Source organism: Suncus etruscus, chromosome 3, assembly GCF_024139225.1.
Source record: "Suncus etruscus isolate mSunEtr1 chromosome 3, mSunEtr1.pri.cur, whole genome shotgun sequence".
NCBI lineage: Eukaryota > Metazoa > Chordata > Mammalia > Eulipotyphla > Soricidae > Suncus > Suncus etruscus.
The window spans coordinates 151,558,288-151,583,605 of record NC_064850.1 but is presented as its reverse complement, the minus strand read 5'-3'; the positions used below and the strand labels follow the sequence as shown (position 1 = coordinate 151,583,605).

At 44.2% G+C, this 25,318-nt stretch overlaps 1 protein-coding gene across 3 annotated transcripts in view; it reads left to right on the top strand.

Annotated features, from left to right (window-relative positions):
* Positions 1–307: 307 nt before the first annotated feature.
* The window catches only part of SPIN1 (spindlin 1), a 57,073-nt gene continuing 32,062 nt past the window's right edge, over positions 308–25,318 (top strand). The window contains exons 1-2 of one of the 3 annotated variants that reach the window (XM_049769580.1): positions 308–405; positions 23,464–23,585. In XM_049769580.1, the coding sequence (XP_049625537.1) occupies positions 23,534–23,585 (52 nt within the window). In that variant the 5' untranslated portion in view covers positions 308–405; positions 23,464–23,533. Of the gene's footprint in view, positions 406–23,371; positions 23,586–25,318 lie in introns of all 3 variants that reach the window. The other 2 variants (XM_049769579.1, XM_049769582.1) reach the window with 2 other exon arrangements.

The window sequence follows — 25,318 nt, the reverse complement described above, 5'->3', positions numbered from 1 at the left end:
CCCACCCGCCGCCGCCGCCGCCGCCGCCGCCGCCGCCGCCGCCGCCGCCGAGTCCGGCCGGGTGGGCCTAGAGGTCAGCCAGCCGCTTTGCTGCCGCCAGGTGAGACCGGGTACCTCCGGCAGACCCCGCCCCTTGCTCCTTAAGCCCCGCCCATATCTCCGCAGGCCACGCCCCTCAGGAGGCGCCTGCGCAGCGCTGCAGTCGGGCGCTTCCAGCGGACGGCGCCGAGGGGCGGGTCCCAGTGCGCGTGCGCCGTGCGCCGTGCGACGGGCGGCGCCGCGGCGGCGCGGGAGCGGGGGCGGGGTGGCGCCGTCTGGCTCGGTGAGGGCCCGGGGCGGGCGGCGGGCGGGATCGCGGCGGGGACGGCGGCGGCGGGCCCCGTGGCGGAGCTGCGGCCCATGCAGGTGAGGCGTCTGGGGTGCGCGGGTGCGTGGGTGGGGGAGCCGGGAGCGGCGGCTGCTGGCGCGTTGGGGGCGGCGGGGATGGGATGGCGGCAGCCGGGAGCGAGCGTGCATTGTCCGGCGGCGGCGGCGGCGGCGGCGGCGCCCGCACAGCGCCCCCTGCCGGCCGGGCCCCGGGGTGCCCGTGTGCGTGGGGGGGCGCGGGCCTCGCGCCTTTGTTCGCGCCCCCGCCAACATGGCGTTCGGCGCGCGCCGCCTGCGCTTTGTTTCGGGCCGGCGGGAGCGGTTGCGTCATGGGGGCGCTGCGGGCGGGGGCGGGGAGGCTGGATGCGGGAGCCGCGGGGGAGGGGAGGGACCCCGGAAGGTGGGCCCGGCCCCCTCGCGCGCCGGGACTGCCCCACTGCGCAGCGCCCCGCGGCCTGGCCGGAGCTTGCACCCCCCACCCCTGCCTCTGGTTTCGGGGTGAGCGTCCTGGGGAGCCCGGGCAAGGAAGTGCGTGCACGCACCCATCTGAATCTGCATTCGGCCCCGTCTCTTGGGGCCCTTTCGCGTGCCCCTCTTGTGCTCGCCTGTGTGCCGAGGTTCCACGGTGACCAAAGTGACTGGCGCGCGTGGCTCAGGACAGCAGGCAGACGTGCCCGCCCCATGCCAGCAGGACCCGACAGACCAAAACTTCCATCCTTCCTTCCCCTTGCTCGAATTTTCTCCTGGAAGGGGCGCTGCAGTCTCTCTCCAGGGGCGATGCATGCATGCATGGCAAGACTCTCCAGGGGTGATGCATGCATGCATGCATGGCACACTCCAGGGGTGATGCATGTATGCATGGCAGACACTCCAGTGGTGATGTATGTATGCATGACACACTCTTCCAGGGGTGATGCATGCATGGCACACACTCTCTAGGGGTGATGCATGCATGCATGGCACAGACAGTCTACAGACGGGCATCCCAGCTTTTTATCAGGACGGGACCACACGGCTCAGCAGCTCCAGGAGCTGCAGGGACAGAGGGCTTTGGAGGGAGGGGTCCTGGACACTGGCTAGGAAATGGGGTGGGGTGGGGGCTTTCCTAATTCTTTCCTCCTCACCCTAGTGGGCAGACGGCTGGACCTCATGTTCATGATCAGACTGGGTAATTCTATACAAAGGTGGGGCCCTAGATGGACAGAGAGAACTTTGTGAGGAATGGAATCTTTTTGCGTGGTTGAGATGGAAACGCGTAAGGCCAAATGACCTCTCTGAAATGCCTCTTGATGTTAAACTTGGGCTTTTCGGGCCGGAGGAAAAGCTTTTAGGATCCCGGAATTTCGCTTCAGTGCTGTCTCCGGAAAAGAAAAGAACCTGTAATTACCTCCTCAGAACACTCTATTTACTTAGCTATAGGACACGTGAAACAAAATTGCATAAGGTAACTTGCTCTTTGTGGCACCAGTTCTCAGACACTGGGGCTAAAATCAAAGCTTCTGCGCTGTTGAAGTTTGGGAGGTAGTGCTGTCCTTGCAGGATGTAGCAGTTTAGCCAGAGGTAAATTGAATGGTCACTGCACATGCTGTGTTTGTGGGGGAAGCCTTCCCTGGCACATTCCAGTCCTCCCCCCACCCCGCTGTGGTTTCCGTGTCCCAGTCAGGTTGTCGCAGTTCATGTTATTACATTCAGTACATTTTGAGAACAACCCAGTGGTATTTTTCCATGCTTTGTAATTAGTGCAGGATCTATTGCTAATAATGAAATCCAGGTAACAGTATTTGTCAGTGCTTCTCTACCACGTGGCTCATAGTGGAACTTGGACTCTTAATTACAAATAGGTGGTTTTATGGGTCTTAGTAGCAGTGTGCCACAGTTGGTTTCGTTTTGATATTGATAAGGAGTGAAAACTAGTAGATTTTTCTTTAAAATGTGTATTGCTTGTGTTGAATAGTTAGGGGAAGGAGGGAAATGGGGGCAGCAAATCAGAACTTTGTGTTAGCTGGGCTTTCATCTGGCTGGCCCTCAGTATTCATTGAAAAAGTTCTTTGCAGAGATAACCCCCTCCCTTTATTAGTTTATCATTAACAGGATTTCAAGGGTATTATAACTTAACATTTGTCCATTTGTCTCTGTGTAGGATTCACCACACTTCTAAAAAGCTCTCTCTACCCATTTTCCCCAGTTTATCCCCCCTTTTATAGTTTTCTAGGAGCTTGGGGCTAGTTTTGTTTATTCTCTTTGTTGGCTTTAGTTGTTTCATGGAACTAAAACGATTTTATAATTCTGTTGCTTCTTTGTTTTCCTTAGCATAATCCAATTTCATCCATTTTATTCCAAATGGGATAATTGAATCTTTTTTTTTTGCGGGGGGGGGGGGAGTCATACCTGGTGGTGCTCCTGGCTGGCTTTGCACTCAGAAATCGCTCCTGGCCGACTGGGGTGACCATATGGAGTGCTGGGATTCGAACCATCGTCAGTCCTAGGTTGGCTGCATGCAAGGCAAATGCCCCCAATCGAATTTTTTTTATCTTCTCTGGCTGTGCTCTTGTTGACATTCTTTTCCTGAAACACAAATGTGAGTGAAGATTTAATATTATAGATTATTTAGAGATTTAAAAATAATGCCTTGGGAGAGGTGGCCTTACTGATAGAGTACCTGCCCTGCCTGGCCCTGGGTTCAATTGCTCTCGCCCTCAAGCGCTGCTAGTTGGTTGTATATGATTCCTACATGTTTTGGGTATTCTGTTTAGTTCTTAGCAGTTAATTTGAATTTGTTGAGCAATAACACAGGATCCCTTAATCTTAGTAGATATTCAGTATGTTTTCTTTCTCTTTCAGTGAAAAGTTGGAAGAAGGACATTAAACTATTTTGCTCAAGTGCTTTGTTCCGTTTGGAAGATGTATTCCTAAGGGTTGTGAGCGTTGGGGTTGGAGCTTGAGACGGCCTGACCTTCCAGCTCAGTTGCACCTGGGTTCAAATCCAGTTCTCATTGGTCTAGAGTTACATCATGTAGCCTTTTGTTTTGGGGTCACACTTGGTATGCTTGGCGATTATTCTTGGTGGGTCCAGGGAATCATATGGTACACTGGGGATTGCACCCTGGTCTGCCACATGCAAGGCAAGTGCTCTCTCTACCTGCTGTACTATGTCCATCCATCATAAGGTGGCCTTTAAAAATTTTAATCTTCTCAAGTTGTAAATTAGGATGAAATCTACATATTATACAGCTATTTTTGAGGATTAATTGAAATATAAGTTCCTGGTATAATTCCTCAAACGGTGCAACAGCTGCCAGTTGCTGCTTCTTGCTTTCTAACTTTGCTGTGGTTGTGAGTGATATTTTCCCCATGTTGCTTAGTTATTCAACTTAATTTTTTGTTGGTGAGGCGGGCATCCCTAGTCGTGTTCAGGACTTTTTCATGGCTCTGGGCTCAGGGGTTTCTCCTGGCAGTTCTTGGGGATCATATGCTGTACTGGGGGAAATTGAACTAGAGTTGACTGTACAAGACAAGTATTTAAAACCTCTGAACTATTTCTCTAACCCTCAATTTAAGTTTTTTGGGGGGAGAGGTCATGCCCTGTAATACTTAGGAGTTAACTCCTCACTCAGGGATCATTCCTTGCTGAGCTCATGGGGGCCATGTTGGGGGAAAGTCGGGACTAGTTCTATTTCTTTTCCTTTTTTTTTTTTTTTTTTTTTTTTTGGTTTTTGGGTCACACCTGGCAGCGCTCAGGGGCTACTCCTGGCTATATGCTCAGAAATTGCCCCTGGCAGGCTCCCAGAACCAAATGGAATGCCGGGATTCAAACCACCGTCCTTCTTCTGCATGCAAGGCAAATGCCTTAACCTTCATGCTATGTCCCCAGCTCCCTAGGTTCTATTTCTATGCTTACCATATGCAAAGCAAGTGCCTTTCTATTGGTGTATTATTTCTGTCTCATCAACTTAACGTTTTTGAGGGAATGTAGGGATCAAACCCAGGGCTGTCACATCTGAAGCATGCACACAACTTTAATCAGATCTTTAGTTAAATCTTTATTGGGTGTTTATGGCCTTAGACATGCTGCCAATACTTCTTCCTAGGACAAATTATATACTAGCAAACCACATAAAAACTTGCCTTTTGGGCCCGGAGAGATAGCACAGCGGCATTTGCCTTGCAAGCAGCCGATCCAGGACCAAAGGTGGTCGGTTCAAATCCTGGTGTCCCATATGGTCATGGTCCCCCGTGCCTGCCAGGAGCTATTTCTGAGCAGACAGCCAGGAGTAACCCCTGAGCAACGCCGGGTGTGGCCCAAAAAACAAAAAACAAAACAAAACAAACGTGCCTTTTGGGGGCCAGAGAGATAGCATGCCTTGCATGCAGAAGGATGGTAGTTTGAATCCTGGCATCCCATATGGTCCTCCGAGCCTGCCAGGAATGATTCCTGAGCATAGAGCCAGGAGTAACCCCTGGGCGCTGCTGGGTGTGACCCCCAAACCACCATCCCCCCCCCAAAAAAAACACGCCTCTTCTTAGTGTTTTGCATGCAGGAGGCCAGGGTTCAGTCAATCTGACACTTGCATAGTTCCCTTAGCACCACCAAATATATGTCTGTTCCTCTCCCTAAATTCTGTTTGAGACCTTGTGATTTGGTAGGGAAGATAGATTTGCATTGATAGATGTTTGGGGAAAGGATGGAACGACTATGCTTTGGTGTCTGGAAAAAGAATTTTGAGAAAGCCCAATGGAGTATCAGGTAGACAGTAGCTTAAATCATTTATCTAGGAATTGAAAGTTCAAACCCCAGTGCCCCTCATAACCTCTAGGGCTAGCTAGAGCTCTCTATAGAAAAGGCCCAGGAGATGGCTTAGAGGGTTAGGTTAGGAAGTGCCATGGACAGGGTGTCAGGTTCTAAGTGGAATGGTACACCTGGTACTTGGTACACACGTACTGACACAGTCCTTGACTGCTTCACGTTGTGAAAATTAAAAAGAAAATTACGGTAATAGGGGGTGGGTGGGTGGGTGGGTGGAGAGATAGCATGGAGGTAGGGCGTCTGCCTTGCATGCAGAAGGATGGTGGTTCGAATCCCGGCATCCCTTATGGTCCCCCAACCCTGCCAGGACCGATTTCTGTTACACAGCCAGAAGTAACCCCTGAGCGCTGCTGGGTGTGACCCAAAAATTAAAAAAAAGGGGGGGATGAGAGGGGTTTGTGATCTTGGCTTTGAATCCCAAGTCAAGTGTGACCCTAATGTCTTAAACCTGTGAGTTTTACAGGACGTAAAAACATCCTGTCCTTATCACATTATGTTTCTTAAGAGCACATCAAGTGAGAACAGCTGCTGGCATACTTCACTCACAGCAGGCATCAAGTTGGAGCTGCTGATGGGTTTTGTTTTCTTTGGGTTTGGGGCTACATCCATTTGCACTCAGGGAGCTTCTTGCAGTGTGGGGAATTGAACCCAGGCATCATCAGTTTTGACTTTGAAATATTAACACAATGTCAAGTTTACATATCTTCCAAATGTGTGCAATGAAAGCAATAAGGACTCCACCATACTTTTGTGCCTAAAGCCCACTCAATTAGATGCTGACGTCCTCTAGTCCACATGCCCTAAATCAACACCGTATTTTCCGGCGTATAAGACGACCCCCTAATTTTGCAGTTAAAACATAGGTTTAGGCCTATATTCGTTGTATCAGACAGAACGTTCCTGTGCTGCAACTATATGTACCACAGTGAGCCAATCACAACAAGCAAAGGTTCAAAGGTTCTACTGGAAAAGACTTCCTCTCTGACTCTGGCCAATCTGAGCAGGCTTTTCACAGTGTAGATTCGGTACAGAACATTGTCTAATTTGCATGCATCAAAAGCCTGCTTGGCTTGGCTGAGTTAGAGAGGCGGTCCGAGCAGCCTGGCAGTGATTGGTGCAGGATCGAGTTGGAAAATTTGTTTTGTGGCAGTATTCAGACAATTTTCGTTTAGCGGCATATTGAAACATTTTTCGGGATATAAGACGACCCCCGATTTTCGGTTGACTTTTTTTTGTTTCAAAAGTTGCCTTATATGCCGGAAAATACGGTATATTTATTTTCCTTTCCTAAAAGATAAAACTAGTCTTCTGTGTTTCTTTTTGTGTAACATACTCATTTGTTTCCTTTGTTCACCCAAACTGTTTCATTCTCTGATCCCCCTACAGTGGTGGTGGTGATGGGGTGGGCATCACAGCCAGTGGTGTTGCAGGTTGTTTCCAGTAATGCCTGGAAAACCTGGCATTACAGTTCAAACCCTGGCACCTTTATGTAAAGCATGTGCTAAGGCCATCTCTTTATCTCTTCCTAAATCCTTATTTGCAACCTGAGGCTTTTAATAGTTTTCTCTTTCCTTTGTGGTGGTATTGATAGTTGGCAGTGATTAGGATCAGTGCTCTCAAATTTGTTGTGGAGTGAGAATAGGGGGGTGTGCACTTAGCTGTGATGCTCATGTACACTTGGGGTACAGTGGGATTGCATTTGGTTTTGACACTCCAAATAGCAGTGGCTCCAGGATGGTGTTCAGCATATCAGACAATGCTTGGCATTGAACTTGAGACCTCATGACTATAAGACGTGTACTCTGCCACTGAATTATCTGCAAGCTTCCCAATTTCTTAATCACAGTAACAAATTATGTGCTGGGCAGATGACTCAAAAACACAAGTCCAGGGGCTGAAGTGATAGTGTAGGGGGTAGGGAATTTGCTTTGCATGAAGCTGACCTGGTTTTGATCCCCCAACAATGCATGGTCCCCCAAGCACACCGGGAATAATTCCTGAGTGCAGAGACAGGATAACCTCTGAGCATAACCAGGTGTGGCCCAAAGCAAACGAATACTGGAGTCCATTCCCTAAGAACATACGTTGGAAGTTTGTATTTTTGAATCCTGGGTTTGATTCCTGACACTGTATTATCTCCTAAGTACTGCTGGGTATGTACCCTCAACCCCAAAAGTGCAGATTCTCCTTTGTTTTGAGAACAATTAACTTTTCAATGCCTTGCTTTTTTTAACTTTTTAAATTGATACAGTTACAGATCTATAGTTGAGCTACCAACTGTGTAGTTGCTACTCACTTGACAATGATTTTAGCTCACATCACATATCATATAGTGGTTTGCTTATTAGTGTTTTATCATTTGGATATTTATTCATTCTGTTGAGAAGTATTGGATTGCTTTCAATAAGATACTGTTGATTTAGGTTCCCCAAGAAAGTGAAGATAGCAAGCTGGCATTAGATTGAGATTCACAGGTAGGCTACAAGAGGGAGCTAGCAGCTCTTATAGGTCTGATGAATGCTGAAGCTGAGATGGAGATATAGCTGAAGGAGATTAGATGTCTTGCAATTAGTTCTGCGCCAGTCTGAACCTGACTGGTCAGAGGTTCTTGGTCCAGATTCTGGGTAGAGGATTCTTTTTTTTGTTTTTGTTTTTGGTTTTTGGGCCACACCCGGCGGTGCTCAGGGGTTACTCCTGGCTCTCTGCTCAGAAATAGCTCCTGGCAGGCACAGGGGACCATATGGGACACCGGGATTCGAACCAACCACCTTAGGTCCTGGATCGGCTGCTTGTAAGGCAAACACTGCTGTAATATCTCTCCGGGCCCTGGGTGGAGGATTCTCAATCCTACAGGGATGGTCCTACTATATGTAACATCTCACATCCCAATTCTCATTCACTTGTTGCTTAGGAAAAATCTGTATGAATGGAAGGTCAGGACACAGTGATGGTGGATATGGAGCACTAGAAGCCCAGCCACTGTCACTTACTGGGCCATACAAGAGACACATGTTAACGTTGTTACAGGGCACGTGCTGAATGGATCTGTGAACATTCGGGTACCTGTGCTTTCGCAAACGTTTCTGTTTTGGTAGATTCAGACATGGTTCAGTATTCAGAAATTATGGCAAACTTACCAATTTTGGATACTCATTTCTATTTTGCTAGAGGTATATATATCAAACACACAGCACACAACCTGATTTCCCCCTAGTCCCCTAAACATACACAGCTCACACTACTTGACCTAACCTGATTGGCTGAGGCACATTTTGAGTATCCTAGTCTCACCTAAAATAAATGAAGTTATCTCCCTGAAGTGGCTCACAGATGGTTTGAATCTGCAAGCACTCTACTCGCCTGGGATCCGGCATCATCTACAAATATATTTTACTTAAAATTTTAGGCCACACCTGGCAGTATTCAGGATTTACTCCTGGCTTTATGCTAAGGATCACTTGTGGTGGGGCTAGGGAACCATATGGGTTGTCTGGGATTGAACCCACCTCAGCCATTTTCAAGATTTAGCTCCCTACCCTCTGTACTCTTGATCTGGCCCTAAGAAGTAATTTAGAGGTTGGTGTCAGCAGTCGGGCTAATGCAAGTCTTAAGTTCAAATCCTGGCAACACATAGTCTGCTCAGTACCTCTTGGAATAGCACAGGAGTGACCCCTGGGCCCTTTAGCAATGTTTGGGAGGCCTAAGGCTCCTACAGAAGATTCCTTTGATTGATCTGAACAAAATAAATTGAAGACTTTCTGGAAAGGATTCACTGTTGCAGATACTAGTAAGAGCATTTGTGATTCATGCTGTAGAGTTAGTTCATGGGCTGAGCTCATGTTTTTCATGCAGGAGGTTTGGGTCAGGACCACCAGGTATGACCCTTAAACAAGACAAAAATTCACAAGGTAGGGGCCGGAGCAGTGGCGCTAGAGGTAAGGCATCTGCCTTGCAAGTGCTAGCCTAGGACGGACCGCGGTTCGATCCCCCGGCATCCCATGTGGTTTCCCCCAACCCAGGAGCGATTTCTGAGCACATTAGCCAGGAGTAAACTCTGAGCATCAACGGGTGTGGCCCCCAAAACAAAACAAACAAATAAACAAAAAATTCACAAGGTAAAAGTAATGGGCTTTTGGAAGAAGAATTGATTCTGGCCAACCCCATGGATGACTTAAAAGGTAGTTTGGGTTAGAGAGTTGTATAGCTCAAGAACTGGCGCTCATGCTTCTGTATGTGTGAAGTCCAGGTTCAGTCCTTGGTTCCACATGCTACCCTCAACACCACTGGGCATGCACCCACTTGTCAAAAAGGAAAGAAAAATTGGGGCCAGAGAGATAGCATGGAGGTGTAAGGCGTTTGCCTTTCATCAGAAGGTCATTGGTTCAAATCCCGGCATCCCATAGGGTCCCCTGAGCCTGCCAGGAGTGATTTCTGAGCATAGAGCCAGGAGGAACCCCTGAGCGCTGCTGGGTGTGACCCAAAAAGAAAAGAAAAATTGGGTCCAAGACTAAAGGAAGTAACTGCAAATGTTAGAGAATTAGAAAGTAGAGTGGAGCCTGAGATGTCACTGAATTGCTTCAATCTAATACAATTTAATGAATGTTGGGGCTGGAGAAATAGTGCGTTGGGGAAGGTGTCTGCCATGCATATATGACTATCCAGGTTTGGTTCCTGGCATTCCATATGATTCCTGGAGCACCACCAGTAGTGATCCCTAAGTGTAGAGCCAGGAGTTGTCCCTGAGCACCATTGGGTGTAGCCCCCAAACAAAAACTTTTATTGGGGGGGGTTGGACCACACCTAGTATTACTCAGGGGTTACTCCTGTCTCTGGGCTCAGAAATTACTCCTAGCAGGGCTCTGGAGAAACATTTGGATGCTGGCGACTGAACCTGGATCAGCCACATGCAAGGCAAAATACCCTACCCACGTGCTATCTCTCCACACCCCTCTTTGGTTAATGAGAAGGAGTTGCTTCTGAAGGAGGAACCAAAAACCGTCTCGAGTTGGACATACTCCTAGGTGAATGCTATGAACTTTGTCAAAATGGCCACAAAGTCTAGAGCACTATGTACCTTCATTGATAGAGCAAAAGTAGTTTGAAAGATTTGTGGGTAAAATGTGATTAAATCCTCACATGTCTGAGAAAACTTAGTAAATGGTAGAGTGGATCAATGTAAGAAACTTGATTAAATAGTTTTTGTTTTCTTTAAGAAATTCTCTGCTTGGGATTAGGGATAACTGTAATAAGTGTCTGCCTTGTGACCTGTATTTTTTTTTGTTTATTTTTTTGGGGGGGGGGCACACCTGTTAGATGCTCAGGGGTTACTCCTGGCTAAGCGCTCATAAATTGCCCCTAATTTGGGGGGACCATATGGGACGCTGGGGGATCGAACCGTGGTCCTTCCTTGGCTAGCGCTTGCAAAGCAGACACCTTACCTTTAGCCCTTACCTCTAGCGCCACCTCGCTGGCCCCTAAGTGTCTGCCTTGAAAGCATGACCCACTACTCCACAGGCTCTGGAGTGTGATCCTGGCATTCCTGCCATTGGCTTTCCTCCTCCCTGCAACAGGAGTGCAGTCTGAAACCTTTTGAACAATCAAACCACAAAAAAGGGAAAATGGGGTTATTTTTAAAAAGAGGAAAATGCCACGCCCATCCAGTGGACTGAGCAGTCATTAACTTTGAAGCAAGGCCCTTCCTCTGCAACAAGAGAGTAATAACTAAAGACTACGGTGACGGTTAGCTGTTTTTAAAGAAGCAGCCAAGATTATCTTAAGATTTTGCCAGGGATAGAACCTGGGTCACCCATATGCAAGGCAAGCATTTTCCCCTCATGGTCCTTGTTTAGGCTCCAGATGTTGGGTTCCACATACCGTAAGGAAAACGAAAATGGATCTGGAGCAGGGCTTGCCACAGGAAATAAATCAGGCCAAGCTTGAGATGGTGAAACATTGCATGGTTGGGGAGTTTTTTCTGTCTCAAGCATGAGATCTACCTGTCAACCTCAGGTACCCCTGGATGATAGAGCGAGGACTGTCTTGAGCCAGTCTCGCCCAGGTAGGCTTTATACTTGAAAAACCAGGTGGTAAGTAGGAAAGTCTCTGTTTTGGGTGAAACCAAGTTGTAAACCAACTATATTCACCTTCTAAACCAACTATATTCACTTTCTAGCCCCTTGTGTGTGTGTGTGTGTGTGTGTGTGTGTGTAAAAATATTTTTTGGAAGAAACTTGCTTAGATATGAGGGAGAAAGGATAACCGTTTTAAGATAGAAGCAAGCCCTTATGACTCATGATCATAATTTTATTGTGCTCTAGAGATGAACTCAGTCTCCAAGGTGTGTGTGTGTGTGTGTGTGTGTTGTGAAAGAGAGAGAGGGGAGATGGGAGAGTATTCTTCCACTGAATCACATGTTTTATGAACCTTTATTTTTAAGAACTGCAAATTTTAACAGTCCAGTATATCTTTATCTCCAATTCTCCCCACCATACCCCCAGCTTTCACTGTAGAATATCCACCTCCAAATTATACATTTGTAGCAGTTGAACAACTTTCATTGATGCAGCATTATCCAAAATGCATGGTTCAGTTTGGGGTGGGATTCTGTGGGGGGTTTTGTAAATAATATCTATCATTATAGTATTCTAAAGAATAGTTTTGCTGCTCTAAGAACCTTCTATTTGTTTTTGTTACTGTTTTTGTTATTGTTACTGATTTCTGTCTTCATTCTCATGTAGAATAACTAATCAATAAATGCTTGTGACTTCTTTTTTTGTATGAAGCTTGACTTATGGCTTAGCATTAGTTTGTGTGTTTGTTTGTTTTAGTTTGTTTTGTTTTGGACCACATCTAGCAGTGCTCAGGACCTCCTAGCTCTTCACTGAGGTTCTTGGGACACCATATGGGATGCTGATCAAGCTTAGAATAGCTACATGCAAGGCAAACACCTGACCTACTGTGCTATCTTTACAGCCAAACATATCATTAGTTTTTATAATTCCACTCTGTGCTTGCAAAGAATGTATTTCTCCAGTTTTTGGTCTTATTTTTCAGTTTAACTTGTTTAGTTGTATTAAATTCTCTACAGCCTTTTTGTCCTTTTGGTTTGCCAATTATATTGGTTATTATTAGAAATGAGACTCTGGTTTTGCTTTTGTTTATAGTTTTGAGCATGTTATCTACATACATGTTTTTTGTTTTGTTTTGTTTTTTTTGGGTCACACCCGGCGGTGGTCAGGGATTACTCCTGGCTGTCTGCTCAGAAATAGCTCCTGGCAGGCACGGGGGACCATATGGGACACCGGGATTCGAACCAACCACCTTTGGTCCTGGATTGGCTGCTTGCAAGGCAAACGCCGCTGTGCTATCTCTCCAGGCCCCTACATACATGTTAAAATATGTATACATACATTTTTCCTCATCAACTTATATTTTTTGAAGAGTGGTGGTTTGGGTCTCACCCTGAGGTGCTCTGGGTCTATTCCTAGCTTTGTTGAAGAGTGACTCCAGTGGACTGTTTGTGGTGCTGAGAATCGAAGTGGGTTTGTATGCCTGTATTCTCTGGCATCCTTTTAAAATTATTGTCCTGGAGCCTAAGAGATCTAACACAGAGGGTAGGGTGCTTGCCTTGCAAGAGTTACTTGGGCTCAATACTCAGAACCACATACAGGTCCCCTGAACACCACCAAAACCAAACCAAAACAAACAAAAATATACATAAAATAAAATTACTTTCTTTTCCCATCTCCATCTTATCTCATTGCCCATCTTCTAATCCAAGTAAAAATAATTTCATGACCCCCAAAAGTTTTAGTTTATTGTTAATGTAACTGGGAAATTGTTGCTATATGCAATGTATGTAGTAAGTATGTATGTATATATGTATGTATTTGGGTCACACCTGGCAATGCTTAGGGGTTACTCTTGAGTTTGTTCAGGAATCATTCCTTGTGGGGCTCGGGGACCATATAGGATGTCAGGAATTATACCCAGGTCCACTGCAAGGCAAAAGCCCTACCTGCTGTGCCATAGCTCCATTCTTATTTTAATCCTTTAGTTTCAGTCTTTCTGAATACTTACTTGCCTTTTAGATGATTATATTGTCAGATTATTTAGTTGGAATTTGAAAATCTCAGTTTGATAGTATGCCTTATTACTTTTGATTTATTGCTAGTTAACAAAATAGCTCAGTTAATTTTATTGTGCTAGTTTTATGTGCCATTTCCTCTTTTGGGGGGGGGGTTGGGTCATACCCAGCAGCACTCGGGTTACCTCTGGCTCTAGGCTCAGAAATCACTCCTGGTAGGCTCAGGGGACCATATGGGATGTTGGGATTCGAACCACTGTCTTTCTCCATGCAATGCAAATGCCTTATCTCCATGCTATCTCTCCAGCCCCCCATTTTCTCTTTCTAGCCTTATTAATGTATATTTTTTAATTTGCCAACTTGCAGAATTTTTCAGACTCGCATCTTTATATAGTTTCTCCCCTTTGCTGGGTACTCATACCCTACTGATGCTAAACTTTCATATACCATTGTTGTACTGTTTTACTTCTGTATGCATTTTATCTTAAGGCATTTGTACAGTCAGTAACCATTTAGTTATTCTTTTCATTTCTCATCATTCCCTGTTAAAATTCCTCTTCTCCATCTTTGAACAATTTTCTGTTGCCTGATAATCCCTTCCCACTTGTTATGAATTCTCTGAATATGTGTTATTGTAGGAATGGCTCAAATTGATTTTCTTTTCTTTCTGATGGATGTTTTGATGTGCATAGAATCCTAACCTGTCAGGTTTTTTAGTTGAAATTATTGAGTTACATTTTCACTTTCTAGTCTATAGAAGTAAATTGTCAATTTAATATTTACTTCCATGAACAAAATCATTTTTTTCACTTCAGGCTTTTTTGAGTTTCCGGTCTTTGGTTTTCTGCAATTTCCTATGATGATGCCTAGGTCTATATGCTATTTATATTTTGTGTTTTTAAGTTTTACTAAATCTTGGCAAGCTCTGGCTTGGGTAGAGGAATTTGCTCCAAGAACTTGGGTTTAGAAGTTCATGCTCACACATTGCACATGGAGCTATGGGTTGGATCTCTAGCATGCCTGGCAGCATCTGCTCCTTTGTTGAGCTTTGAAAGACAGTGCTTTGCTCTTTTCTGGTGGTGGGCAGAGGGTCACATTCGACTGTGCATATGGGCAGTTACCAGTGTGAGAAACAAAGCCCACCCCCCAGGACCAAGGTGGTCTCAAGCCCCCCAGTAAAGCCACTGTAAAGTATTTTTCCACTCTACCACTTCCCCATAGGCAGAGGGAGTTAGCTCAGAGATAAAACTGCAGAATGAACCCTCTAAAGGGCAGGACCCTCTATTTCTGCTGAAATAAGAGGAACTAAGTGAGTCTCAGAATGTTTTACCAGATAAGGACCCCTTGACACAAAGTTGAGTCCGCAAAGGAATGATGTGATCATTCTGTGCAAATGGAAATGGGCCAATCATGTATGTTGAGAAGGATGAACTATTTGTATTAACCAATGACAGGCTTGTGTAGTTGAAGCTTATGAGCCCTATAAAAACTGATTGGAAATTTGATTTGGGGTTCTTGTCAGGATTCCCCTGGTTGGATGAGACTTGGACCTCGGCTAACCTAATAAACTCCCTTTTGCATCCTGCATTATCCGAGGTGGTACTAGACTCTCAGCGCTGACTCGGGTGTCAACTCAGACCCTACAGTAGATCAGTGTTGGTTTTTGTTTTTTTGTTTTTTTTTTTACCAAAGTGGATTAAAAATCTTACACAATAATATTTTAGGTACATAGTGACATTGAACCAGGGGCATTCCCATCACCAATGTTGTCCTCCCTCCACTCCTATTCCCAGCATGCATCCCATATCCCCCTGTTTTACCCCCCACTCCCCGGGCTGCTAGTATAAGTGGTCCCCTCTGTGTCTAGCCTGTTGTAAATCGGGTTGTAAATCTATTCTGTTGTCGTTGGCTTTGGATTTGGTGTTTAAGTCTGATCATTTTTTATTTCTACTTAATGTTCATATGACTCTTTGGTCTTGGTACCTCCATTATTTCCCCCTCCATTTGTGAGGCGGAACAAAATGGTTCAAGTTATGTGTTTCTGTTTGAAGGAAAGAAAAATAATAATAAAATAAAATGGGGCAAAAATCGGGGCCGGGTAGGTGGCGCTGGAGGTAAGGTGTCTGCCTTGCAAGCCCTAGCCAAGGAAGGACCGCGGTTCGATCCCCCGGCGTCCCATATGGTCCCCCCAAGCCAGGGGCGATTTCTGAGCGCATAGCCAGGAGTAACCCCTGAGCGTCAAATGGGTGTGGCCCAAAAACCAAAAAAAAAAAAAAAAAAAAAATGGGGCAAAAATCAAACAAGCAAAGAATGGGAGGAGTTCTTCTAGAGGCTATAAATATCATTTTGAGAGAAGGAAAAAGGAAGAAAAACATAACAATACCAAAAAAAATCAAACAAAAAATTCGGAAAGCACCACGGCATTATAGACAACAAAGTGGTTGTTTTTGTTCTGAATTCGGTGGTGGTGTTCCTAGCAATGATTGGGGAAACTTGCAGTGCTAAAGATGGAACTTGAGTCCTGTGTAGCAAAACCTGGGCTCTGTTGAGCATCTCTGGCCCAAATTGAGCTAATTTACTACTGATTACTATTAATTACTCTTTTTCCTATATTTTCCCCATATACTATAAAGTGGAATTTCTTATTTCTTTTTGATGGTCTGACTTTGTTTTCTTCCTGTACCATCCCCTCCATGTCTTACTAGTTGGTCCCCTACTAATGTGCCATGATCCCCCCATTTTTTTTTATGTCCTGGGGAATCTCTTGGTGGCCATATGACTCTCAGTTGAGATTTACTGCAAGCCTGTGGGTCTGTTCTTTTTCTTTTTTCTTTTGGACCACACCTGGCCAAGCTCAGAACTTCCTTGTGACTCTGTGCTCAAAGATTATTTTTCACAGGCTCAGAGTAGTATGTATGTGGGAGATTGAACCTAGATTGGTCATGTGCAAGGCAAGTGCTCTACCATTGCACTATCTCTTTGACACTTTCTTTTTTTTTTTTTTTTTTTTTTTTTTTTTTGGTTTTTGGGCCACACCCAGTGACGCTCAGGGGTTACTCCTGGCTATGCGCTCAGAAGTCGCTCCTGGCTTGGGGGACCATATGGGACACCGGGGGATTGAACCGCGGTCCGTCCTAGGCTAGCGCAGGTAAGGCAGGCACCTTACCTTTAGCGCCACCGCCCGGCCCTCTTTGACACTTTCTAATCATCTTGTGGCATGTGTGAATTACAGATTGTAATTCTTTTTTTTTTTTTTTTTTTTTTTTTTGGTTTTTGGGCCACACCCTGTGATGCTCAGGGGTTACTCCTGGCTATGCGCTCAGAAGTTGCTCCTGGCTTCTTGGGGGACCATATGGGACGCCGGGGGATCGAACCGTGATCCGTCCTAGGCTAGCGCAGGCACCTTACCTCCAGCGCCACCACCCGGCCCCTCAGATTGTAATTCTAATTCAATTAAGATGCTCTCCTTAGATGCCATGGATTCTCTGAACTTGTACTAGCAAACGTGAACATGTACTAGCAAAAATTTTAAATTCAGAAATGTCATAACTAGTTATTATTATAAGACCCCTGGTAGTAGAAAACTATTAAAAAGACCCCTTTTGCCCAAGTTCTTTTTTCTTTTTCTTGATTTCATGTTGTAACCTCCTTGCATTGCTTATTGCTGCTGATTGATAAATGAGAAACCAAATACTGTATATAAGGACTCTAGAAGCCCCTCCTATTGACCTATAGTTTTGGGCACTTTGTTTAGTCAGTGTAAGTAAACCTTGGTCTCCTAGGACTAGTCTCTGTCTCCATGTGCTTGATGAAGCAAACTTGCAGTACAATGCCTGTAGGCCCAGGTTACACATTTGAGGGGGTCTGGTCTAATAGACTTAAAAAGTACTTTATTTAACAGTTGTACTTTTATTATGAAGTCAGAGTCTCCGATTTGTTGTGTATGCCATCATGGATGCAAGTACTGTGTTTAGATTCATGGTCCTATAATTTTTTTCCAGTCTTAGGAGCGTCTGTGTTAGAACTTGTTTGATGTATTCAGATCAGGTTACTCAGCTGGAGACCTTGGACTTCCAGAAGAGCATTATGTAAATTGGGGGGGGGGGGTCAAGGAAGGAAACAAGGTTGCAGGGTCCTGTGTGTGGACCCTGTCTGTAGAGATCAATATCCAGACCTATAAGAAGAGCCCCAGGCTCCAAAACTAGGACCTGGAGAGACATGGGTTTGGAAGTAAACGTTGATGCAGGAAATAATTCCAAACAGTGAGAGGGGTGCAAGAATGGGTTCAGGAATTTCAGCACTTTAACCAGGAATCCCACCACACAAGCCTTCTGCTCCCAGTAAGAAAAGCAGCTTAGTGGAGGAAGACCAAAGAATGAGATCCCTTTTCTTCCTGAAATCCAGGCTTTTATTAGCAAGAACCAGGCCACACCCTAGGGTGGAAAAGGAATACCAAGTAGGGAGGGATCCTGTAATCCCATCACCAGATCACACTAGGATGAAGTATAAATATTGATTAGGGAAGGACCAGTAATCCAACAGGTGCCCCAGTTTAAATCCCAGGCACCATTTGTGATCTGTTTCCTACCCCCAAGCATTGCCAGGGGTCACTCCTTTTTCACAGAACCATAGCCATGAGCATTGCCAGGCATGATAACCCCCCAACACCCCACAACTTCACATTTTTAACTTAGTATGGTCCAATTTATCTTATTCAGTTAATTAATTATAGCTTATTTTTATTTTTGCTACCTTTACCAGTGGAATCAGGTCATTGAAGAAGCCTTTGAGGCCCAGATCCTAGAGAGTTCTCCCTGTTTTCCTCTGTTTATTTTATGGCTTTTAGTCTAATTTCTTGGTCTCAGATTTTTTTTTATTTTGATTTATTTATTTATTTATTTTTTTTAGTTTTTGGGTCACACCCGGCAGTGCTTAGGGGTTACTCCTGGCTGTCTGCTCAGAAATAGCTCCTGGCAGGCACAGAGAACCATATGGGACACCGGGATTCGAACCAACCACCTTTGGTCCTGTATCGGCTGCTTGCAAGGCAAACGCTGCTGTGCTATCTCTCCAGGCCCTATTTTGATTTTTTTTTTTTTTTGATTTTATTTTTGTGTGTGATTTGAGATCATTTAACTTTTCCTTACACAGCATGTTTCAGTTTCCAGTACTACTTGTTAAGGGGCTTTCCTTGCTCTACTTCCTCATCCAGATCCATTGTTATATATCCATATATTGGAGGGTTTATCATTGGATCTCAGTTTTAATCCATGCATCTATCAGCCTGTCCTTATTACAGTATGGTGTTGTTTGATTACTATACGTTTTGTAATTTAAAGTTAGGAAATAGAGTTCTTCATAACTTTTCATTCAGTTTGGCTTTTTCGTGGACTTTTATGCTTCTGTCTGTAGCATATAAGCCCTTTGGATGGGCTTGGATGGTGGATGGTGATGGATGGTGATGGAGGGGCCTTTCTCCTCCAACCCAGGCCACTTGTGTCTGCAGTCCCCTCCAGCTGGTGGGTCAGCAGGTTCAGGTAGAGGCAAGGAAATCATCTACAGATGGGCTCTAAAAAATATCAGCTTTATTCATGCCCTAGCCAACAAGTGGCTTTTCTCATAATCTTTTACACTGGATTCCTATTCAGCCCTGCTTTGTATCTTGTCTCTCAGCCATCTCCTCCAGCTTCCTTCTCCCTCCTCCATCCATGCAAAATCCTTTTGCCCGTGAGGCCAAACCTTTTTGTTACCTACCAAAGACCCCGCCCAGAAATGGGCAGGTCTTTCTTGTAAGGTTACACAGGAAGAATGGGGGTGTGTGGTAACAATCTCCCCCTCCCTAGATATAAATGAAGGGTAGTAAATTTTTGTATTCCTGACTCCGCCTCTATATTCCCATAGCAACAAAGTTTAAAGTGCAAATTAACATATCAGCCTTTTCCAAAAACATAACTTTTTTGCAAAATACACCTGTAACTTAATTTTTTTTTTTTTGTTTTGTTTTTAGGCCACACCTGGCAGTGCTCAGGGGTTACTCCTGGCTATCTGTTCTGAAATAGCTCCTCACAGGCACGGGCGACCATATGGGACACAGGGATTCCAACCTTAGGCCCCGGATTGTCTGCTTGCAAGGCAAACACCTTTGTGCTATCTCTCCGGCCCCAACTTAAATTTTTCTTAATACTTATTTAACGAAGCACTATCCTGGAACTTTTTAGTTCCTATATTTCTTAATACTATATAACCTTTTTCCTGGAACTTTCATGTTCCTATATAACCTTTCCTACACACAATTACAAGATTATTTATACTGGCTAATACATCAAAATCCACAGTAAAACATTATACAATTGAGAATATTAACTATGGAAAACAATAAAGCACATTTAAATCAACAAGATTTAACAAGACTTAGATTAAGAGATACACCTGAAGCAAAGTTAGATGCAGGCGGTTTGAAATAAAATTTCTCGGGGCCGGGCGGTGGCGCTGGAGGTAAGGTGCCTGCCTTACCTGCGCTAGCCTAGGAGACGGACCGCGGTTCGATCCCCCGGCGTCCCATATGGTCCCCCAAGCCAGGAGCGACTTCTGAGCGCATAGCCAGGAGTAACCCCTGAGCGTCACCGGGTGTGGCCCAAAAACCAAAAAAAAAAAAAAAAAAAAAAAAAGAAATAAAATTTCTCAGTTGGGCTTCACTGTCCAAAAAAAAATATTTTTCAAGTAGGGGTGACAAAGGGACAGAAGTAGTAGAGGGCAACTATTGTAACCTGATGGCTTAAGATAAAGCATTGCTCAAAGGGCTGGGGTGATTGTTTTGCATATGAGTTCCTTTCCCTTCCAATTAAAAAAATTTCCCCCAAATTTACTTAGATTATCTTCAGGCTTTTTTTTTTTTTTTTTTTTTTTTTTTGGTGTTTGGGTCATACCTGGTGGCGCTCAGGGGTTACTCCTTGCTCTACATTCAGATATTGCTCTTGGCAGGCACGGGGACCATATGGGATGCTGGGATTCTCTATCAGCTGCATGCAAGGCAAATGCCCTACAACTGTGTTATCTCCTGCCCTGTTTGGAGATCTTAATCTGGCTATGCTCAAGCTATTTCTAGTGGTACTCAGGACCATATGGAGTGCCAGGAATTGAAACTGAGTTGGCCACCTGCAAGGCAAGCAGGCACCCAAGGGGCCTGCTGTACTATTGCTCTGCTCCCTGGTATAGACATTTTTATATAAATTCACTCTTTGTGACCGTAGACATCTTTTAGTGTGGCTATTTCATTCTTTCTCCCTCCGTTCCTTCTTGCTGTTGGTGAGATGACCAGGGCCACATATTGTGGTACTCTCATATTCAACTGCTTTATTCTCCAAGGGCTTGCATATTTTGGCTGGATGTTTGAACACACCTGATTGTGTACTGGAGATCATGAATTCTGTTGTGCCTTGATGTGTTTCATACAATAGAGTTGCTGTGCTTGTGCTTGCTATATGTTGGTAACGGGGATTGAAGTCATGCTTTGGCTTTCAGGGAGTTGGTTTTAGCCATTACATCATATTCTGGCTAGACCAGGAGACCACAAACCCCCACTACTTAAAATTTTTTTTAACATATATAATTTGGAGGGAGTTCTGTGGTTGAACCCAAGGCCTCATGTATGTGAGATATATACTGTACTATGGAGTCCTCCTTTTTATGCAACATAAATTTTAGTACATGTAGAAGAGTTGAAACTACAGCCGAAAAACATTTTCATACCCATTCAAGGTCCATTTACTATATTTCGCTGTGTTGTTTTGTGGTGCTGCTCAAGAGACCTTATCAGGTGCTGGGAATAGGTCTTGGTTGGCACTATGCAAGGCAAGTGCCTTACCTGCTATACAAGCTCCTGTCTAAAGCCAGTCCTGAAGTAGGGTCAATCTTAGGAAGTGAGACTTGAAGGAGACAAACACAAAAGGATTGTCCAAGCTTTTGGGTCCTCTGGGTAGACATCAATGAGCTCACAGGCTGGCCATATATGTAATAAAATAGTCTACCTTGGCTCCCAACCTGTGAATCATGGTTAAGGTTGACAGACTTTAAGGACTTTTTATAAGTACATGAGCATTCAGTAAGTACCTAAAAAGCAGTGGTTGGGGCAGTTCTCTAAGCCTTTCAGCAAGCACCCTAGAGAATGAGTCTAATCAAGACAGTTTCTTGTTTTATTTTTGGTTTTGTTGTTCCCTATATAACTGAAAAAAAAAACACGAACTTTTTTTTTTGTTTGTTTGTTTTTGTGTTTAGGCCACACCCGGTGATGCTCAGGGATTACTCCTAGCTATAAGCTCAGAAATAACTCCTGGCTTGGGGGGGACTACATGGGAGACAGGGGATCTAACCTAGGCCCTTCCTAGGCTCGTGCGCTCAAGGCAGATTCCTCATCGCTTGTGCCTCCACTCTGGCCTTGAAAAACATGAACTGTTTTATTCTGTTCTTTCTTGGGTGTGTTTTTGCTTGCTTTAATCTATCCTGTTTTTTTCCTGGGCAGATTTTATTCTAAAATATCTAAGCTATTTTGCCCAATGTTACTGTTAGTTTTCCCATAATCTCACTTTTATAAATATTAGTGTCTTTTTTTTTTTTCTTTTGTTTTGTTTTGTTTTGTTTTTGGGTCACACCCGGCGGTGCTCAGGGGTTACTACTGGCTGTCTGCTCAGAAATAGCTCCTGGCAGGCACGGGGGACCATATGGGACACCGGGATTCGAACCAACCACCTTTGGTCCTGGATCGGCTGCTTGCAAGGCAAACGCCGCTGTGCTATTTCTCCGGGCCAATATTAGTGTCTTTATGTTCTTTTCTTTTTAAAGCATTCTTAGGGCTTACCTGATGCATTTGATTGATATCTTTCTCTAGTGTCTTATAATTTGGAGGCTGGGGGACCATATGGGATGCTGTGGTTAGTCCTAGGTTAGCATGTGTAAGGCAAACGCCCTACCGCTTGCACCACCGCTCTGGCCCCAAAGGTGGATTGTTTTTAGTATGATCTTGTCTTGTGAAATCTACTGAAATTTATTCTTTATGTAAGGGTCCACTTGGCAGTGCTAGAGAGCTATTCTTGGTTATGTTTATTGGGGTTACTTCTAATCATGTGCCGGAAACACACAAAACCCTGTGCTCAGGCTATTGAGCTATTTCTCTGACCTGAATTTGTTTCTTTCTGGGGTGGGGTAGTTGGGACCCTACCTGACAGTGCTCACTCAGGGCTTATTCCTGGCTCTGTGTTTGGGTTGGGTTTCACTTTTATTGGGGCTTTGGCAGGGGAACCATATAGGGGTTCTTGGGATTGAACTGGGACAGCTGCACGCAGGGCTAATACCCCCGCCTGCTGCACTCTCTAGCTCTTGGGCTTTTTTTTTTTTTTTTTTTTTTTTGTGGTCTTCTGACTTGTTTATCACCCATACTTCCTATGAACTACTTTCAGATCTGAAGGTTTAGTAAGGATTTGGTTTTGGGATGTTTGGACTTCAGCTGGAGTGACCCTGTGTGCTGAGGAGCCGTATGATAGGATGGTTTTTTTGTTTTTTTTTGTTTGTTTGTTTGTTTTTGGGCCACATCCTGTGATGTTCAGGGATTACTTCTGGCTATGTGCTCAGAATCCCTCCTAGCTTGGGGGACCATATGAGATGCTGGGGGATTGAACCACGGTCCATCCTAGGCTAGCATGGACAAGGCAGACACCTTACCACTTGTGCCACCACCCTCTGGCCCCCTATATGATAATGATAGGATTTGAATCCAGGTCTGCTGCATTCAAGGCAAGCACCTGACATCCTATATTACCCTCTACCTCTCAATGAGATTTTGGTAAAGACTGACAAGGTAGCGTCTCACATCACATCTAGAATCAAGTGGTGGTTCCCTCACTGCAGAGGGAACTTGCTACCTAAAACCACTTGCCCTTCAGTGACATTTTCTCATTGTTTTCTATTTCTTTGGTCCCTGGAGTGCACTGTCCTGTATGAGGGCCAAGCATAGATGGAAATAGCCCAGTATCTCCTCAAAACTCCCTGTAAAAAAAAAAGTTTATTAAGATAATTTTGCTTTTGTGATACTCTAGTAATGGATTGTTATTTCACTTTTACAGAGTGCTTGTGAACTTTATCTTTTTTTGAACTTCACCTATTTTTTCTGACTCTTGGATGATGGATTAATAAGAATACTGAATTTCTTCAGCAGATTTCAAGTTGGTTGCTATTGAATTTTCACCCTAGTCCAGCAGCATTGCTGCTCACTTAAATACAGATGAATGAAGACCCCATTCGGGAAGACTCCTGGCCAGCGGTCCAGAGCTGATGCAGGTAGGCAGTATGTTCTAACAACACATTTAAACATTTACAAGATTCAACATATTTTGTGACTTGCTCTTCTACAGAGGTTTGTGATTTGTACTGTTTCATATGCAACATACATGTCAAGAAGTTTAGGTTTTTGAATATCAGTTATCTTGTGATTACAAATGTCCATCAAATTTATTAAGGATTATGAAACTTATTTGATAAATGAATCAGAATATGCTCTTAAAATTATTTTAATCTTACAGAAATAATTATGCACATAATGTATATTTTTATATATCGAGAGAGTATGAGTTTAGAACTTGAGGAGGCAACCATAGCAATGTTTAGGGGGCCCAAGGATGCAGTCATGCTGGAGTCCTGTATGACAGCTGCCATCCAGGTAACCCTGGGACCTCTACCCAACATTGTTTGGAGTCCATCTCGTGCCAGGAATTGAAATGGGGTCTGGTGTATGCTAGGCTCTCCCCAGCCCTGAACTATTGTCTGTATTTATTACTGTGGTAATTTGAGTTCTTTTATAGAAGAGCCTACAATACTTAGATGTTTTGTTTTGGCTTTGGACCATACTCATTACTGTCCAGATTCTACTCCTGCCTTGCTCAGTGCTCAGGGGAACAAACCTAGGGGTAAGCATGTCCTCCAGCCCTTTCAGCTCTCTCTCTGATCTTGGGATTAAATATTTTAAAATATTTAATTTTAATATTTAATATTTAACTTCGTATTTTTTATTTCTCCTCTTGAAAGACAATTAGAATTTAACTGTTAAAAGATTGTGACAGGATTTAACTTGGGATATGATGTCTACAGTTCATCTGAGAATTTGTAAATGACCCAGCCTTCCCCTTAGGACTGTCCTAAAGACAAATATCTTTAAATGTGTTTGTTTTAAAAGCACTTTTAAGTTTGCCCTGCAGTCTTTTAACATTTTTATTATTTTAAAAACCAAGTATAGTTATTAAGTATTGTTCATTTTGTTATACAATGACATAATTTTATTTGTTTTTGCTTTTGTGGTTTGAACCACAGAAATGGAACCAATGTCAAGACATCTTACGGTCTAGATTTTCTTCATTTGTGACTTCGTGGCTTACTTTCAAATCTTTGTCCAATTTTGATTGTTCTAATACGATGGAGGATAGTGGTCTAGTTTAATTCTTTTGCTTCTTGTTTCGGAGTTTTCCCAAGGCCATTCATTGACTATTGTCATATTGTATATGACAATATGTATATGTATATATATGTATATAAATCCATATGTATATGGATTTTTGGACTAGCTCTGGGCAATGCTCCGGATTCACTCCTGGCAGTGCTAAAGGACCATGCAGTGCCAGGGATGGAGTGATGGTTGGCTTCCTCCAAGGCAAGTGCTTTAACACATGTACTAACTCTCTGGCCCTTTTATTGACATTTTGGTCATAAGGTACCGTATTTTTGCTGCATAAGATGCACCACCGAACCATAAGACACATAGCTTTTAGACAAGGAAAACAAGTGATGTCAGGAGATGGTGTTTGGGAAAAACCAGCCTGCGAGGCAGAAGTATATTTACAATATACTGGTCCACTGCTGGTTAAACACTCTATTTTTTTTTTTGGTTTTTGGGCCACACCCTGTGGTGCTCAGGGGATACTCCTGGCTGTCTGCTCAGAAATAGCTCCTGGCAGGCACGAGGGACCATATGGGACACCAGTATTTGAACCAACCACCTTTGGTGCTGGATCAGCTGCTTG